Source organism: Primulina eburnea, chromosome 3 (assembly GCF_022965805.1).
Source record: "Primulina eburnea isolate SZY01 chromosome 3, ASM2296580v1, whole genome shotgun sequence".
NCBI lineage: Eukaryota > Viridiplantae > Streptophyta > Magnoliopsida > Lamiales > Gesneriaceae > Primulina > Primulina eburnea.
Genome location: NC_133103.1, coordinates 7,464,515 through 7,481,696, shown reverse-complemented (window position 1 = coordinate 7,481,696; position 17,182 = coordinate 7,464,515). Strand labels below are relative to the sequence as shown.

Sequence of the window (17,182 nt, the reverse complement as noted above, 5' to 3'; positions counted from 1 at the left end):
TTATTTTAACGTTGTCGATGGAAAGGAAATGCATGCTTCCAAAACACGAATCCATGATTCTACTTCAAAATCGATCTTCTTCTATTTTACTTAGCTGATATCCCAGTGATCAGTGGTTTAAATATTTTTACAAAAATATACGTATCTAATTTTTATTATAAGTTATCTAGGTGGATGGAACGTGAATTTCAAATCTAATTTTGTTCAACTTTTAAATTCTTAAAAAATGGAATTATGTTGGATCAAACATTACATCATGGGATAATAAATTGTAAGCATATATATATATATATATATATATACACACTTCTAAAATTGTTATCGCATGCATGTTCGTTCATGTTCAATTTGAAATGGCCAATCATCCTTTCATTTTCAATAATAAATATCGATGAAGCCACAACGTAACGAACAAACACATAATAATACCATGCATGTGAGACGCCGCCGCACAAACGCTATTTTATTAAACTGATATTGATTTTATGATTCTCCTAGACCATGATCACCAATTAATATAATTATCTTACAACTGTTCAATACTAATTTTTTTCCACTTGTTTGCTTATTGTAATTCTTATTGTAGCTAGGGTTGTCGAATTTCCGTCTCTCGGGGCTAATGTGGTGACTGGGGTTCGGGTCACAAGTCGTATCGAGACATGATCTCAAGGAACATTTTTGTTTTTGTTGTTCAACTATAAAAGAAAAGAAAGAAAGAATAAATTCTTGCATTATTTAGTTGGTCGACAAGCCAACACAAAAAGTAATGAATTTGAATAAACTTTTTCTTATTAAATTGCAACAATAATATGGGGTCAAATATCCAATTATATGAGAATTGGAGGGGTAAACTGAAACAACCCCCTACATTTTTATTTGTTTTTTTAATATTTGATTGAAAATGACAAGTAACTTTAAGAAATGGAAAAAGGGTTGTCAGGAGAAAAGTGCATTATCAAAAAAGTAGCGAGCAAACTAACTCATAATTTATCATGCTAACAAATCCAATTAACAAAGTCAAGCATCATTTGGAAAGTGTCTTGATCCATAATTTAAAATTGGACAGAAACTAATAAATCAGAGTTGGCTCTTAATTAAAATCACTCGACTGAGTAGTTCTTTTTGCTCCCATGCACGAAATCTTCCAAAAGGTGGATTCCTAAGATTAATTTCTGGGTCAGTAGGATCTATCCTCTTGATTAAAAATAAATTAAAATATATTTATATTTTATGAAAGAGTATAATTTAAATTTTAGGAGTTCTTTTCGTCCATTATATTTATCATTAATGGTAATATTTTGATATAAACTTTAATTATGTCTTCTTGCACAATCAAAATGCAGTATTCTATCCCATGTCCATTTTTAACTAGTGTTTGGGTACATTGATTTATTCGAGGCTAAAATAAGAAATATATGAATCTATTTTTGAATTTTTGAAATGTTTTAATAAACGTCTCAACTCGAATTCAGGGTGTGGCAGACTTTGATATGTCGGAGTCCTACTTTAATTAAATGTAGTAAATATCTACAAGGAAAAAAATAGGATAATTGGTTTAAAAAAAAGGATAATTCAGAGCTTGAATAAATTAAATTCCAACCTGGAAATTAATTTATATACATGCATCTCGATAATATGGTGACAACCAAATCTAGCTGTTCGGGCCCTCAGGTGGGCCTCATTTTTTCAGCACTTTCTCGTCAAACATTTTTCGCAATTTTCTCATGATAAATAAATTATAAATTTTTTAAAGCATATAAATTGATAAAGACTTTTTTTGCTCATAAATTAATTAAGATTTGGCACCTTCGATAGTTGGGAAAAAATTAAATGAGAACTAAGTTTTTTTTTTTTTTTTTTTTCTGGATTAATTAAATAACTTATTCGTTATCTAATGCTAGAGTAGTACTTATCCATGTGGTGAATTCGGAGCCGGGCATGTGTTACATGAGATTTGAAGCGATTCTCGAAAAATAGACCCACTTAAAACTGAAAATAGAACCTAAATTATTCCAAAGTAGAAGCAAATTCTAAAACACAGAAGACCGACGATGGAAGTTACAGTAACCGGTCAGAAACCGAACAAAACTAGTGACGGTCAATTTTTTGGCTGTGCCAAAACTTCACAAAATTAATACGAAAATATGGCTCTCATAGTAGGATTTCAAATCGGGACTCAGTTTGAAATTTTGGCCAACGTCGACGGAGATATCGCCGGTCAAAATATTAGTGTTTTCGTCAAGTTTTGAGAAACACTTTAATATCGTAGCAAAACATATCATACGTCAAGAACTTTTCGAAAATATGGTTGCTTTTAATTTTTAACAACCGGTGACGACGATAATGCCGATCAAAATTGTCGAAAATTAAATGTTGAAGAAAAAAAATGATTAGCAATGACTTTCCCCATTATTAATGACATGTGAATATTTCAAGGAGAATACCAATCGATAATCAAAATCTAATCTAATCTCAACATTGTTTAACACTTCATGTGACTATTGACCGGGCACATGTACAAACAGTTATTGACTACTATTCATGATAATTAAGGTACTGGATTGCATTATTATTTATCATTATACACAACTTATAAGCATGAATAATTTAGAATTTATTTTTAATTAATATAATGTTTATGCATTATCATAAAAATATACTCCACCCTAGTAATTCTATTTTCTTTTCGGGTTTTCATGAGGATAGCAACATATATTGTAACATGTGACATCTGATATGAAAATTCTAAATTATGTTATTATTATTATTGTTGTTGTTGTTATTGTTATCCCGATTATAATTTTCGATTGGCGATCATTGACTCCAAATATTTGAAATGCAAGGACAGGTTCATCATTTGACACATGCTATACTTAATCATGCATGCTAGCATAATGTAATTTGGAAAGTGACATCCACTTTATAAATAAAAATAAATAAATTATATCCACTTTTCTTTGTTTATTAAGTGAATCTCGTAATTAATTAGTTCAATAGGTACAACAAACTTGTTAAAAATATTTGAAGCAAATTTGAGATTTGTTATATTTTTTTATAAAAGAAAAGGGGGAAGAAAACAAGAAATTGCAATATTGGTTATATGAGTAGGTCTCTTGTGATACGATCTTACGAATTTTTATATATGAGACGGGTCAAACCTATCGATATTCACAATAAAAAATAATAATCCTAACATAAAAAATAATATTTTTTCATGGATGACCCAAATAAAAGATAATGATAAGTGGTTTTGCCATAATAATATCACATGAGTAATTTTTTTTAAGATCCAATTTTAATTGACGATAAATTGACATTTTATTATATCGTTGCGAGAGATTGACGAAGTCTTCCTCCCAAAGCCCAACCCACCCGAGAAATAAAAGAAATACAGTTTGCAGACAAACACAAGAAACAGCTCACAAAGCTCTACGCCCACATCCATTCATTACACATTCACTCCTAGAATTTTCCGAAAGCTCACTCTTCTTAACTTCTCTGCCCTCTTTCCTTATTTGTATTCACCAACTAAAAATTGCTGCGTACATAAAAATGGATCCATGCCCGTTTGTTCGTTTGATCGTAGAATCTCTAGCTCTTAATCTTCCTTCCGCCACCAGACCAGCCGGATCGGAAGTTCACCCTTCGGCCACTCCATGCTACGCGAAGCTTAAAATCAAGAACTTCCCTTCGCAGACAGCCCTCCTCCCGCTCTGCGGCGGTTCCCGGCCAGCAGCCGCCAATGCAACTGAATTAATCTCATCCTCTTCTGTCGGCTTCCACCTCGACACCGACGCACTCCGCCGCCTCTCATGCAAACCCGTTTACGTCAAAATCTCGGTTTTCACCGGGCGAATGGGGCGCACCTGTGGGGTCTCCGGTGGGAAGCTGCTAGGGTCCGTTAAGGTGTGTGTGAACCTTGGCACTGCGGAGACGAGGAACTGTGTTTATCAGAATGGGTGGATGAAGATCGGAGGCGGCGGCGGAGGGGATCCGGTGGCGAGGCTGCATGTGACTGTCCGGTCTGAACCGGATCCCCGGTTCGTGTTCCAGTTCGGGAGTGAGCCCGAGTGCAGCCCGGTTGTTTTTCAGATCCAGGGAAATATAAGGCAGCCGGTTTTCAGCTGCAAGTTCAGTGCCGATCGGAATAATAGGTCACGGTGAGTGATGCAAATCCAGCGCATTTTTAGCCAATTTTGTGTATCATTTACTAACGTGGACCAGGTGCTGACGGAGTTCGCTTTGTTTGTTGCGTAGCATAGGACCCGCCATGCACCCTTTCTCTATCATTCTTCCCTGGAATTCGCTGGTTTTGATTGGTTTATATATACATTTTTTAATTTTTTTCATATTTCCTTTTCTTTCATTTTATTCTATCATTTTTCTGGAAAATTATAAATTTCGCCACATAAAGTTTGGTTTTCGCTTTAATAGTTTTTGTCGCAATTTTGACGTAGTGTTGGATGTTGGTGGTGCATGTGACTTCGATCATTGCTTATATGTCTGGTATAGACAAAAAAGACTCAAAGTTTTTGTAGTAAAACGAAATTAAAAGTGAAATCAGACCAATTTACTGGACGAACCTTATAATTTTTCTGTCATTGTTTAGGTGTGCCTAACATTTTGAAATTTCTTGAATAATTTATGTTGCCATTGATCACAAGGCAAAGAAGTATATTTCGCATTCCGTCTTTGCTTTAAATAGTAATTAATTATCTTGCAAATGCTCAGTTTGATTTATTTTGTTTTTTGTCAAATAGAGGGTCCTTCGTTTTAGGTAGTTGTGATGTCAACCAGACAACCGCCATTGATTCTCTTTGCATGTGCAAAGATTTGTTTTTTTTAGCTTAACTTTTTGCTCAACCAAACTTAATTTTATTATGTTGTAACCCTATGATATAAAATTATAAGTTGTATGAATTCACAAAGTTTCCTTCCTCAGTGCCAGATCCCTTCCTTCGGATTTTAACATGAACAACAGAGGATGGATGAGAACGTTTTCGGGAGACAGGGACAAGCAGGGCCGGGAGCGGAAAGGGTGGATGATAGTCATCTACGATTTATCCGGCTCGGCTGTTGCAGCAGCCTCTATGATCACTCCCTTTGTACCGTCGTCCCCCGGCTCTGATCGTGTTTCTCGTTCTAATCCTGGTGCTTGGCTTATCCTCAGACCGGAAGGAGTCTCGATTAGCAGCTGGAAGCCATGGGGTCGTCTCGAGGCTTGGCGCGAGAGAGGACCAGTCGATGGTTTGGGTTATAAATTCCAGCTCGCAAGCGACAATGGCTTAACTAGTGCAGTCCCTATCGCTGAAGGTACTGTTTTATCAAATTTGATCGGCACAAGAGTCAAGACTGCTGCATGTACATTTTACATGAAAATGTCATTTTGAACCTATAATTTGTTAATGCTAGCTTTGTGTATGAACTTAGGAACATCAAATGTTTAACTAAGTTTTTTGAACCTTGATATTTATACTGATTTCAAATTAAACTTCCATCAGGTACTATGTGTGTGAAAAATGGTGGCGAATTTTGCATTGACAACACCAGAAAAGAATCGGGATTGAGCTTGTTATTGCCAACGCGTGGATTCGTGATGGGGTCAAGTGTGGAAGGCGAGGGAAAATGCAGTAAACCAATGGTTCAAGTCGGCGTGCAGCACGTTACATGTATGGCCGATGCGGCCTTGTTTGTGGCTCTTGCAGCAGCCATAGACCTTAGCATGGATGCTTGTCGGCTCTTTTCATGTAAACTGCGGAAGGAGTTTAGTCTCGAGGAACACGAGTCACTTTCTTGAACCTACCTTGCAAAATATTTTTTGGTGAAATCTGCAGTGAAAGCCATTGAGTTACGGAGAACTCTTGGTTTGAGCTTGGAAGATATAATGTTAAAGTTAATCTTCCGCCCTTAATTTTATTTCAAGAATTCTTCGTTTATTTTCAATCTTGTAGATAAAAGTATGACCACATTTTGTGCCGTAACTTTCATAATTATTTTTTAGAGATTGGAAATTTTTAACCTGATAATATATGTATATTTCTTCATTAAATCAGAAGTATTCTGTAGTGAGCTGATGTATCACAGGATGACAATGTAAAGGTATAAATATTTTGAGATGTTATTTATTTATTCGATTGCATTCAATTATATGTTTCTGCTCTACAATTTTGAGGACAATGGAGATCTTTTTTTATTTGCATGTATATAGTGGCAACCCACATAAATGCCAACTATTTTCATATCAGCTAAAAATGGTGAAACTTTCCTGATTTGGAAGTAGCGCATTTTACTATCCTCACGATATCTTATCGTGTCTCTGACTCCTTGATGTTGGGTTTCTCCGGCACGCTGACTATGAGTCTATGACCATGGATTGTCTTCTTGGCCAATGGAACTCTCTCTCGATCAATGCTGCTGACGAAGGGAAAATTATTTCTATAAATATTAAGTTGGCTGGGAAAGGAAGGCAGCTCACCTTTGGGCATTGTTGGAAAGACATTGATAAAAAAAAAATCTACATGGACGGTGTTTGGGTTCTTATATGCGGATACTGGTGATTATATATTGATGCTACTAAACCTGTGTCCTGCTGGGTTCAAAATCTAGACCAGTAGTTTTGGTTCTTCACTACCGACAATTGTGGTCTTACCTTTGAATCGTGTCCAAATATTTATTCCCTTAGGTATTGATCACATGGAGTACCGTATGGTCCATGTTACATACAGATACAAATATTCCAGCAAGTATATGAACCATCTTGATGGATGTATGAAGATAGTGAGTGCTCGTTCTTTTGAAATTATTGAAATTTTGGTATATTTTATCTTCAAACATCGTTTCTTGAAATTCCACCAACCAAAACTAAAAATTACCAACTGACGACGGAAGCGGAGAAACCGGAACAGGAATTTGTGACAGCGGAGAAACCGGAGCAACAGCTGATCGATACTGTTGGAGATGGACATGAGGAGTAGAGCCGAACTCGAGCCCAATCCTTGGTTTGAACTGAACTTAGAATAAAGTTTCGAACTTCGAATAAAGGTCGAGTATATCTATTTTGAACCTTAAGTTTTTTAGCATAATTAATGGGTATGTCATGGTCAATAAGAAGAGTATACCCGTTAAATGTGTAGAATAAAATTCTGGATATGAAAACAACATGACATAATAAATGCCATATCGAAAAGTCTAAATAATATATATAGTTTTATATGTTGCATATATAGTGTGTATATTTATAAGAGTACCAGTATCACTCATTTATTAGATGTAATAAAATATGAAAAAAAAATTCACATTCAATAAATGAGTGACACCTCATTGCACATATATTGTAAGCTAATTTAAGTTACAGTCCGAAGAAATCCATGAAATTGATAATTTTTTGTGAAATTTGTTCATAAATTATAAGATAATATTACTTTTTGTGAAATTTATTGATACATATTATAAGTATAGTGATACATATTAATTGATACCATCTCCATCTCCGAATTCCATCCCCACCCTCATACCCGTCCTGATCTCCGCTTTTTCGAGTTCGGAGAATTCCCAAACCCGGAACTTTGGGGATCAACTTTCTATCCCCGTCCCCGTCCCCTTTTCAAAAATATTAATATTGCAAAACGATGACGAATTCGGAGATTTTCTCAAACCAAAAATTATTATTATCTATTATTATTAGAGATAATATTAATATATCAATATCAATATTAATAATAATAAGATTATTAATATTTTAAAAATATTATTATATTATTAATATTAACAATACTATTATTTTATTATTGATATTATTTTTTAGGCGGGTTCGGGGATTTCGGGGATGAGGATAGTAATCTCATATCCGTCTCGAACTACATCGGGGATTTAAAAAAATCTCGGAACCCGAACCCAAACCCGAAAAAATCGGGGATCCCCATCCCCGTTCGGGTTTTCCACGCAGGGCCCCAAACCCGTGAGGAAAGTTGTCATCCCTAAATGAGAGAGAATGATAAGTTGAAGTAAATCTTATTGACCTTGGTGATCATCGTCGGTATAATGTAAAGAGTGAGTCTCATGTGAGACCATCTCACGGATCCTATGTTGTGAGACGGGTCAATCATACTAATATTCACAATAAAAAGTAATACTCTCAGCATAAAAAGTAATACTTTTTTCATGGATGACCCAAATAAAAATCCGTCTCACAAAATACGACCCGTGAGACCGTCTCATACAAGTTTTTGCCTAAAGATAAAATCTCTTAATTAATTCAAAGTTTCTTTAATATTGAATATCTCTAAAATTTACTTTAATAACGAGCATTAGCCCATAATTTTATAAAACTTTATTGTGTGCCTTAATATATCTTATTAATATCTCTTATTTAGGTCATTCATGAACAAATATTATTTTTTATGCTAAAAATATTATTTTTGCTATGAATATCGATATGATTGACTCGTTTCACAGATAAAGATTCGTGAGAACGTCTCACAAAAAGACATACTCTAAAATTTAACCCACGGTGACGTGAATTCCCTCTTCCCCCATTCCACAACCGTATTTCATTGGGGCACATAATATCTTCATCCTTTTTTGTCATTCTACCAGCTCTTTCAGCGATTGGGCTCCTTTTAAGGCCGATGTGATGCTATTTTGCAAGGTCCCTCCAAAACTTTACAGCAGTATTCAGACAACGTATTTTTTACTTTCTCTAAATAATTTTTTCCAAAACTACTCTGTTTCATAAGCAATTTTCTACGATATGTTATGTTTATAACAATCTATTTTTCACAAATGAACCAGTTCGCGAGTTTTTATTCATTTTGGAACTGAAACGAAATATTGATTTAGGTTCGAATTCATGGAAGATGGTTTACATTTCGGACATTCTAGTTCATGTGAAAGTGTTTTTATTTTCTACCTGATCCTTCTTTTTTCTTTTCCAACTAGTTTATAGTTTATTTCTTATTATGTTACTTCACATATACTATGCGATACGAACTAAAAGAACATAAAACAGATAAACTGGATTGGAGACAAATCACAAGTTGTGAGAAACATCAAAATTTTCCCATGAAAAATATAACACAAGACAACTGCAAAGATTATCTACTTGAGTAGACCCAATCTCCAAATTAATTTTCTTTCCAGTAATAATATCTCAAAAATATGACAAATTTAAACCTTACAGTGCCAAAAACTCCTAACCCAAACTCTTCCGATCATCAAAACCAAAATGTATAGCAACAGCCATAGTTTGTGTGTATTTCAAAAAAATGTTTTACAAAAGGCACAATACAAATTCGGGGACTCCACAGTACAAATTAATTCATCACCAGAAGTCGATGGAATCTGAGTCATGACACCCTCAGTTAATGAGAGAGCCAACACCAAATTGTTCAAATAAAAAAAGACATTAATTTCGGATAGATCATGGATTGGAAATTGCACTGTTAATCAGTGCTTCCACCAATGTCCCACAAACGAGAGGCTTAGGTGAAGGGATCCTAAGACAGCTCAATCCACCCCCAGGAACCGCTGAGCAATCTGTTCCAGGTCTCTGGAGTTCCTTTCCAGGGATGCAGTTCAAAGAGAAATCAAATCCCACGTTTCTGAACAACAATTTGTCACAATCTTGGCTGAACCCGGAAAAGAAATTTGCTGAAAGGGTTAGATTCAAAAGTGCCCTTAAAGAACATACTAAATCCGGTAAAGTCCCGGAGAATTTGTTGTTTCCAAAGTTGAGGACCTCGATTTCACTCAGACAAGATAAAGAATCGGGCAGATGCCCCGTTAACGTGTTGAAACTCACGTCTAAAACTTGCAAATCAGTCCACAGGCCAACCCCTTCTGGTATGCAGCCTGTGAGTTGGTTGTTGAGGAGCAAGATTTCCTTTATCCCCATGTAGCTCAAACTGAAAGGGATTGTTCCTGTGAACCTGTTGTTTGCTAAGTTAATCACAGAAGCTGGAGAGTTGCCTAAATTTTCCGGGATTTCACCATCAAATTGGTTGTTGTTAAGGAAAATTGCATCAAGTTTGGTGTCGAACAGATCCTCGGGAACGGGGCCTGAGAATGAGTTGAATCTGAGGTCCAAGTAGAGGAGATTTGGAATGTCGAGAGCCGTGGTGGGAAAAGGGCCCGAAAATTTGTTGTTACTGAGGTCTAACTCTGTCAAGGATTCGAACTCCCTGAAAGATGATGGCACAGTTCCAGTGAACCTGTTGCTGTTGAGATGGAGAAGAGACAAATCTGTGAGAAAAGACAGTTCTTTAACCAGAACACCTTGAAGATTAGCATGGTTAAGATCAATGGCGGCCACCACTTTGCCCGCGGGATTCCCCATGAAATCTTGAGTCTCCGAGCAGAAAACCCCTTTGTAGGAGCACACATTTGAGCCAACCCAAGAACCCATTATCCCCTTGGGATCATCTGTAATCGCAGATTTCCATGTCTGCAGCGCAGTGTAAGCTCTGCTGAGACTCGACGCTGAAGGGTTGTTCTTCGGAGGGTCGACTCCTCCACCAATCCACACACCTCCGCCGCCCACGGCAATGCCGACCCCTTCGCCAACAATAACTGCGAGTGCAGCTTCTGTAACAATAATTGGGAGGATAAACGCAAGAAGCCAGCTAGTCTCCATGTGCTCTATGGTGAAATGTAAATGTTTTTAGCTACTTGACGAGATTTGCTGGAAGGATATCCGGATTCGGTTGCTGAATTGATGACAAAGACCGGTGTGATTAATGGGTTCGGAATTCAGTTTTACTGTTTACATGCCTTCGAATGTTTCGAGCCTTTGATGGCGCAGAGATAAAAGCAGAACCACCACTAGGGTCAGTTACATCACATTAACTATAGTACTAAATTTGTAATTCCATGGTCCATCACTCAATCCATTTTACCATAAATATCAAGCTTCAGACCATATTTTAAATAAGATCGAATAATAAGAAAAATCCTCCCAGAAATAAATTGTGACTTTATGTAGTTAAATAAACTAATATGAAATACAATTTTTTTCCTTTCTGAGGATTTATTCATTCGAATGGTATGCAAAGCAAAATTTGTTGGGTTAATAATATCTGATAATTTTTTTTTTAGTTTTTTTATATTGGGGTTTTGGATGAAAGTTATTCACATGCAGAACAGGGGAAGCAAAAATAACTTTGGACTCATTTGGATTGCGAGGGCAAATGATTATTTAAAAATTATTATACTGTATAAATAAATCCTATAAATAGGGATTTAGTGATTTTATCTCATGATTCGAAATGGTGGATATAACCCAATTTTTTAGACTTCCACGATCACTACTCTACGTACGGGTGCATGCACTCACTAGCTAAATCATGGATATATGAAGTGGCTTGCAAATTACTAGGGATGTAATCGAGTCGAGTCGAGTCGAGCCGAACTCTTGAATGTTTGAGTTTGGTTCGTTTATAATCGAGCCGAGCTCGAGCTTTATTTAACGAATGTATGCTTGGCTCACGAGCTTATTCAAGCTTTTATCGAACCTAAACAAGCTTAATATATATGAATTATACATTTAAATTTTCATTAAAAATAAATTATATATTTAAAGAAAAATATATTATTCTTATTAAAACTTGTAAATTTATTATAATAAATAAATTTAATAGATTTTTTCTATATATTTCCTAGCTTGTTGAGGAAAATGTTGATATCAGAGATTTCGGTGACATATTATATACTACAGTAAGATAAGAATGAGATCGAGTTAGATTCTGATGTACTTGTGTTTTATGATTTGATTGCATTATTGATATAAATATGCTGAACAAGTACAGAACTGTTATAGATTCCTTTTTAGGAGAATATAGGATTCAAACCAGATATGGCTGATGAGTAGAGATTTCACAGTAAGGATTCTAGATTTAGAATTCCTTTGATATCTGTATTGTATATAACTCGATTATTACAGAAAGGAGCAGATTGCATCCTTATGTATTCAGTAGATCCACTGAAATCGAGTTTAGTATTGACAGATTGGTCAGTATTATACAAGTTGGCTGATGTTTGCCTAGATAAGATTTCAGAATTGTGTTATATCAGAAAGATAAATTTCAGAATTGAATTGAGATCAGGTATTGTTTGTATAGTAGATTTAGTACAGAATGGTATTGACTATACAGAATGATACAAAATGAATTGAAAGAATATTTGAAAGATCATATTAAATATTCTGAGAATTATGATTCTTGTATACAGAAATTGTTCAGATATGTATTTTGTTTGAAACAGATTCTATTCAGAATAGATGATATTTGATGTTAGTATACTGATTGATTTTGAGACAGTTGATATTGTGATCAGTGACTGGTCAGATACCGATATCAGAAAGATCAGAAAGTCAGAAATGTCAGAATTGTCAGAGATTGATATTATATGCGTTGACAGATTATCTGATATGATTGTGTTTTGAACTGCTTGAGAATTATTGCTTCTAGATCAGTATTTTATACAGATTGTATTGTTTGGGGAACATATTATAGTTGCAGATGATATATAGCAGTTGATCAGAATGGCATGAAGATCTGATTGATTTGTCAGAATCGATAGTATTGTTAGAACTTACAATCCTATATATTTACTAGATTAGTATAAATTATTGTTATTCTGAATCAGTATTGATACAGATTTTATGAACCGTTGAGAGTATATACAGTTCAGCGGGTACTAGAAATGAATTCGAGAATTTCAGCAGTTCAGAAACGTGATCAGAGTGGTCAGAACAGTATTTCGATAATCAGAGCAGAGTATCGGTCAGAGAAACAGATATGTGATTTTGTGTTTTATATTAGACTGATTGTGTCATGATATCAGAATGTTTCAGAGTTGTATAACAGAATTGATATTTATAATCAGAGCCGAATACCAGGTAGGTATTTTTCCTTAAATTTTCATTATTAACTGATTGTTTATACCGAATAGTTTGAATCTGAAATCACAGATAGTGTCAGAAATGCGCCGTAGTGACTTCAGTTATCATATTTGTGATTGAGAATGTATGAGATTCGAACAGACAGGTATGATATAGACAGATTAAATCAGTTTTGATAGAATTGTACAGAAATGTTGGTAGAATTATACTGATATGTCTGAATCGCCAACAGAAGAAGACAGAAAGATAGAAATCAGAAGATTTATTACAGATTTTGTATATTTTTGATTCGACATGGGGAGTATATTTCGAAGAATTTCGTTTTGAGACCCCTATAATACTTTCCGGATTGTGATATGATATGATTATGAATGACAGATTGTTCAATCTATATCTATTAGGTTGTACAAGATGATGTACAAACAGAAATAAATGACACAGATTGATGTCAGAACATAGTCAGAGTGACTAGAATGTAGAAGTAGACTATATCAGATTGTGATTTTGATCAAGTTTGCAATTATAGCAGATCATACCATAAGTTATTTTGCAGATTATTTACAGATTGACAGACAGTCAGAGTGTATTATCCAGATATTGGAAGATATCCAGAGAACTGTAATGCTGGAGGTTAGCACTAGATGATATGACATATTGTCATTGTGTGAATTATTGTATAATTATAACTATCAGATTATCAGATGGGTAATGAGATAGTTACAGACAAGATATTATACAGTGAATACTACAGAATTCTTTTGCAGAGAAGGTAGAAAAGAATGAATACAGATCAGATTTGACCGGTTTATATGCCAACGTCGGATGATGACGGTTGGTAGGGGAATGATATCCTTGATTTGAGGATAATAGATTGATAATAGCTAATAATACTGATATGTCATGAGCTATAGATTGATATATACAGATGTTGTATAGCCAGTAATGCGAGATTGATTCTAGCAGAAAGAATTAGAGAAGTATTATGATATTATACATAGAGAATTCTTATTCCAGACTGGAATTAGAAATCTGAGATAGATTCAAACTCTGTATACATTTTTCTGATATATCTGAATTGAATGTTTATGAGTTCGAGGACGAACTCAGATCTAAGAGGGGGAGAAATGTAATGCCCGAGATTTTATTACCGTAATCTGAGATTAATCTGGAATGATTTATTGATTAATCGAGATGATTATAGATGGAACAGATTAGACCGGGAGAGTCGTGGAACGAATTGACAATGTGCCAAGAAAGGAGCCCCGCGCACATGCGCGATATGTATCGGCGCACATGCGCGAGGAGGACAGAAGCTTGCGTGGACATGCGCGACTCCACTGCGTGCACATGCGCGTAACGTCCAGAGGCATCGGCGCATATGCGCGACGGAGATGGCGCACATGCGCGGGTTGGGCAGAGTGATTGGCGCATATGCGCGACAACGATGGCGCATATGCGCGAGCAACACGGGGGCATGGTTAAGGCTCTCGGCGCATATGCGCGGAATTTTGCGCGCATATGCGCCAGTCATGCAAAACATGATCAAGCCACTTGTCTTTTGGAGGTGCAACGTGTATATATATATATATATATATATATATATATATATATATATATATATATATATATAAAAGCAATTGTTCTTCAAAAATAAGAAAGAGAAACCGAGGGAATCTTCGGGTGAAATTTAATTTGAGAAGAATTTGTCCGTTCGATTTTGAATCCGACTTCGGTACTGTGTTCCTATCAACGTAGGCTACAACTGGACGTAAGTTTTGTTACGTTTAGACATGTTTTGAATTTATGATGTTGTCAGAACTGAATATGATTCAAATATGGTGTTTCTGCTACCGTAGACATCGTATAATTGAAGTCAGATTGAAGAACAGATTGTTTCTGTATTTGTTATGATTTTCAGAGTTGATTTGACTGAGATTTCATATCAGATTTGTATTGTTATGGAGATTATGACTAGTATTGTTATTGATTACGACGTCTGATATTATATCTGTGATGTTTAGACTGACGGGGTAGCGAGACTGTGTTGTTATGCCGTTTAAACATCAGTTGAATTAGATTGATCAGATTCAGTTATGATTTCGATTATATCGTGATATCATTGATATCAATCAGACTGTATTTTGTTCAGATATTGATCAGATTATATACTGAGTTGAGTATTGATCAGAACAGATTGTATATTGAGTTATTCACTAATACAGCGTATTCGATATTGTCATTTCAGAGTCGATATGGACAGATTTGACTTCGAGACTTCGTCTTCGTCAGACCGGGACGACAAAGGTATAATTCATGTGATATTCGGGAAGACACAACTCAAATAAGATCCTATTTGAGTTTCCCAGCAAAAATCACATACTAGCTTTATTGTTTATATTATGCTTTGTTTACCGATTGTTATACATTGCATTTTAAGATATTTATGCTTTGTTTACAGATTGTAATACATTGCATTTAAGATAGGAAAGTCTTGACAGCTCAGTCAGACTTCTAGACGTTCGGTGTATCGTACATAGGAGCAGACACCCTCCGATTGTAGCACGACGATACAGCCATGGCCGAAGTCTAGGAATAAGACGTACAGTTACCACGATCGGTTGAGTAGGTGACAGCCATTGACGTCTTATTCACACCGGGATCCCTAGAGTTATAGTTGAGTCGAGTTTAGACATGATTTGACTAGAACTGCATGCGTATATGAATGGGGTTCATAGACTATGAAACCCATTGTTATTGCTTTCAGTTATGATAGCCTGTTTTTATGATTTGATTTGAGCATGACAACAGGTGGGACAAGATCGGGGTCAGAAGATGATGAGAGAAGATGAGTTTAGCGTGGTGATTCCGGACTTGGATATAGATATGTTTTATTACTAGAACTTTAGTAGTTGAACCTTAGATTAATTGAAACACTATTGTACATTATTGTACTTTATACAAATATGTATATTATTTAGATGTCATTACCTTCCGCGCTTATACTTTACAATCTAAGTACCAATAATAACACGTTTTATAATTCATAAAATCGAACATATGACATTGACTCTTTTTAATAAGAAGAGTTATTATATTCAACAAGACGATGAAGTTGCTTCCTCGTAGAAATCAAGGGGATCCACATATAACAATAGCTTATGACCTCTTAATATGCAATGTGAAATTATATATATTATTGGTGTAACTTTTAAGAATTTGATAATTGCAAAACGACTAAATGGCAGACCAAAATTCGTGTAAACATGCGATGTCTCACTCAAAACGACCCAAATGAAATGGCCAATATTACACATTTATCTGCATATGAAATTTTTTTTAACTAGTATCATAAATTTAATATTAGGATCGCATCATTAAAACTTATAGTTACTTCGGAATTTACTGTTCGATTTTATGTTTATTCATAAAAAATTTTAGGAGCATTTTTTCCCCAGTAAGTATAAGTGTTGTACGACTTTATTTATCTTTATTTTTTTTTTGAGATATTATGGTTTTTATTGCGCTATACATGACATAATTTTCTGGAAAACGCTTCTCATTAATTGTTTAATTAAAATGACAGTCACTATACTTATAATAAATTTCACAAAAAGCAATATTATCTTATAATTTATGAACGAATTTCACAAAAAAATTATCAATTTCATGGAATTCTTCGGAATGTAAATTAAATTAGCCTACAATACATATGCAATGAGGGGGTCACTCACTTATTCAATGTGATTTTTTTTCTTCATATTTTATCACATTCAATAAATGTGCGACACCTCATTGATACTCACATAAATGTACACCATAAGTATGTAACATATAAAACTATATATATTATTTAGACTTTTCAATATGGCATTTATTAGGTCATGTTGTTTTCATATCCCGAATTTTATTCTACATGTGCATGTCGCAATCTTAAAAGACAATAGAGTGGAGCAATTACTTACATGATCATGAGTTAGTTTTTTTTTCTTTTTTTAAATCGTATTGCTACATGTAATTTGAATACTAATAGATTACAATTTTTTTTTCTAATTTTTGGTTTTTGTGATGGACAAGATAAAGTAAACATTGGAGAATAAAAGGGCTAAAAGAGCAATCAAGAATGATTTTCGACCATTAACATAAAGCACAAGGAACAATGATATATGAGGAATGTGTGTGTGCAAAGCCCATAAAAAGAATCGGGGTAACCAGATTAGCTTAGAAAAAGCCCAGGCCCAGTATTTGGAATTTAAAAGAATCGGGGGTAATCAAGTCAATTTAATAAAA

At 34.9% G+C, this 17,182-nt stretch overlaps 2 protein-coding genes across 3 annotated transcripts; one reads left to right on the top strand and one right to left on the bottom strand.

Annotated features, from left to right (window-relative positions):
- Positions 1–3,406: 3,406 nt before the first annotated feature.
- On the top strand, positions 3,407–6,131 carry LOC140825904 (uncharacterized). 2 transcript variants are annotated; one of them, XM_073187942.1, is made up of 3 exons: positions 3,407–4,160; positions 4,949–5,313; positions 5,502–6,131. In XM_073187942.1, exons 1-3 carry the CDS (start codon positions 3,553–3,555, stop codon positions 5,795–5,797), a joined length of 1,269 nt encoding a protein of 422 aa, XP_073044043.1. In that variant the 5' UTR covers positions 3,407–3,552; the 3' UTR covers positions 5,798–6,131. The 2 variants fall into 2 exon arrangements, with proteins under 2 accessions (XP_073044043.1, XP_073044042.1); XM_073187941.1 differs by having other exon boundaries at positions 3,408–4,160; positions 4,943–5,313.
- A 2,974-nt stretch (positions 6,132–9,105) lies between these two features.
- Positions 9,106–10,829, bottom strand: LOC140825903 (uncharacterized). Its single transcript, XM_073187940.1, has one exon. It carries the CDS (start codon positions 10,628–10,630, stop codon positions 9,419–9,421), a length of 1,212 nt encoding a protein of 403 aa, XP_073044041.1. The 5' UTR covers positions 10,631–10,829; the 3' UTR covers positions 9,106–9,418.
- Between the last annotated feature and the right edge of the window lie 6,353 nt (positions 10,830–17,182).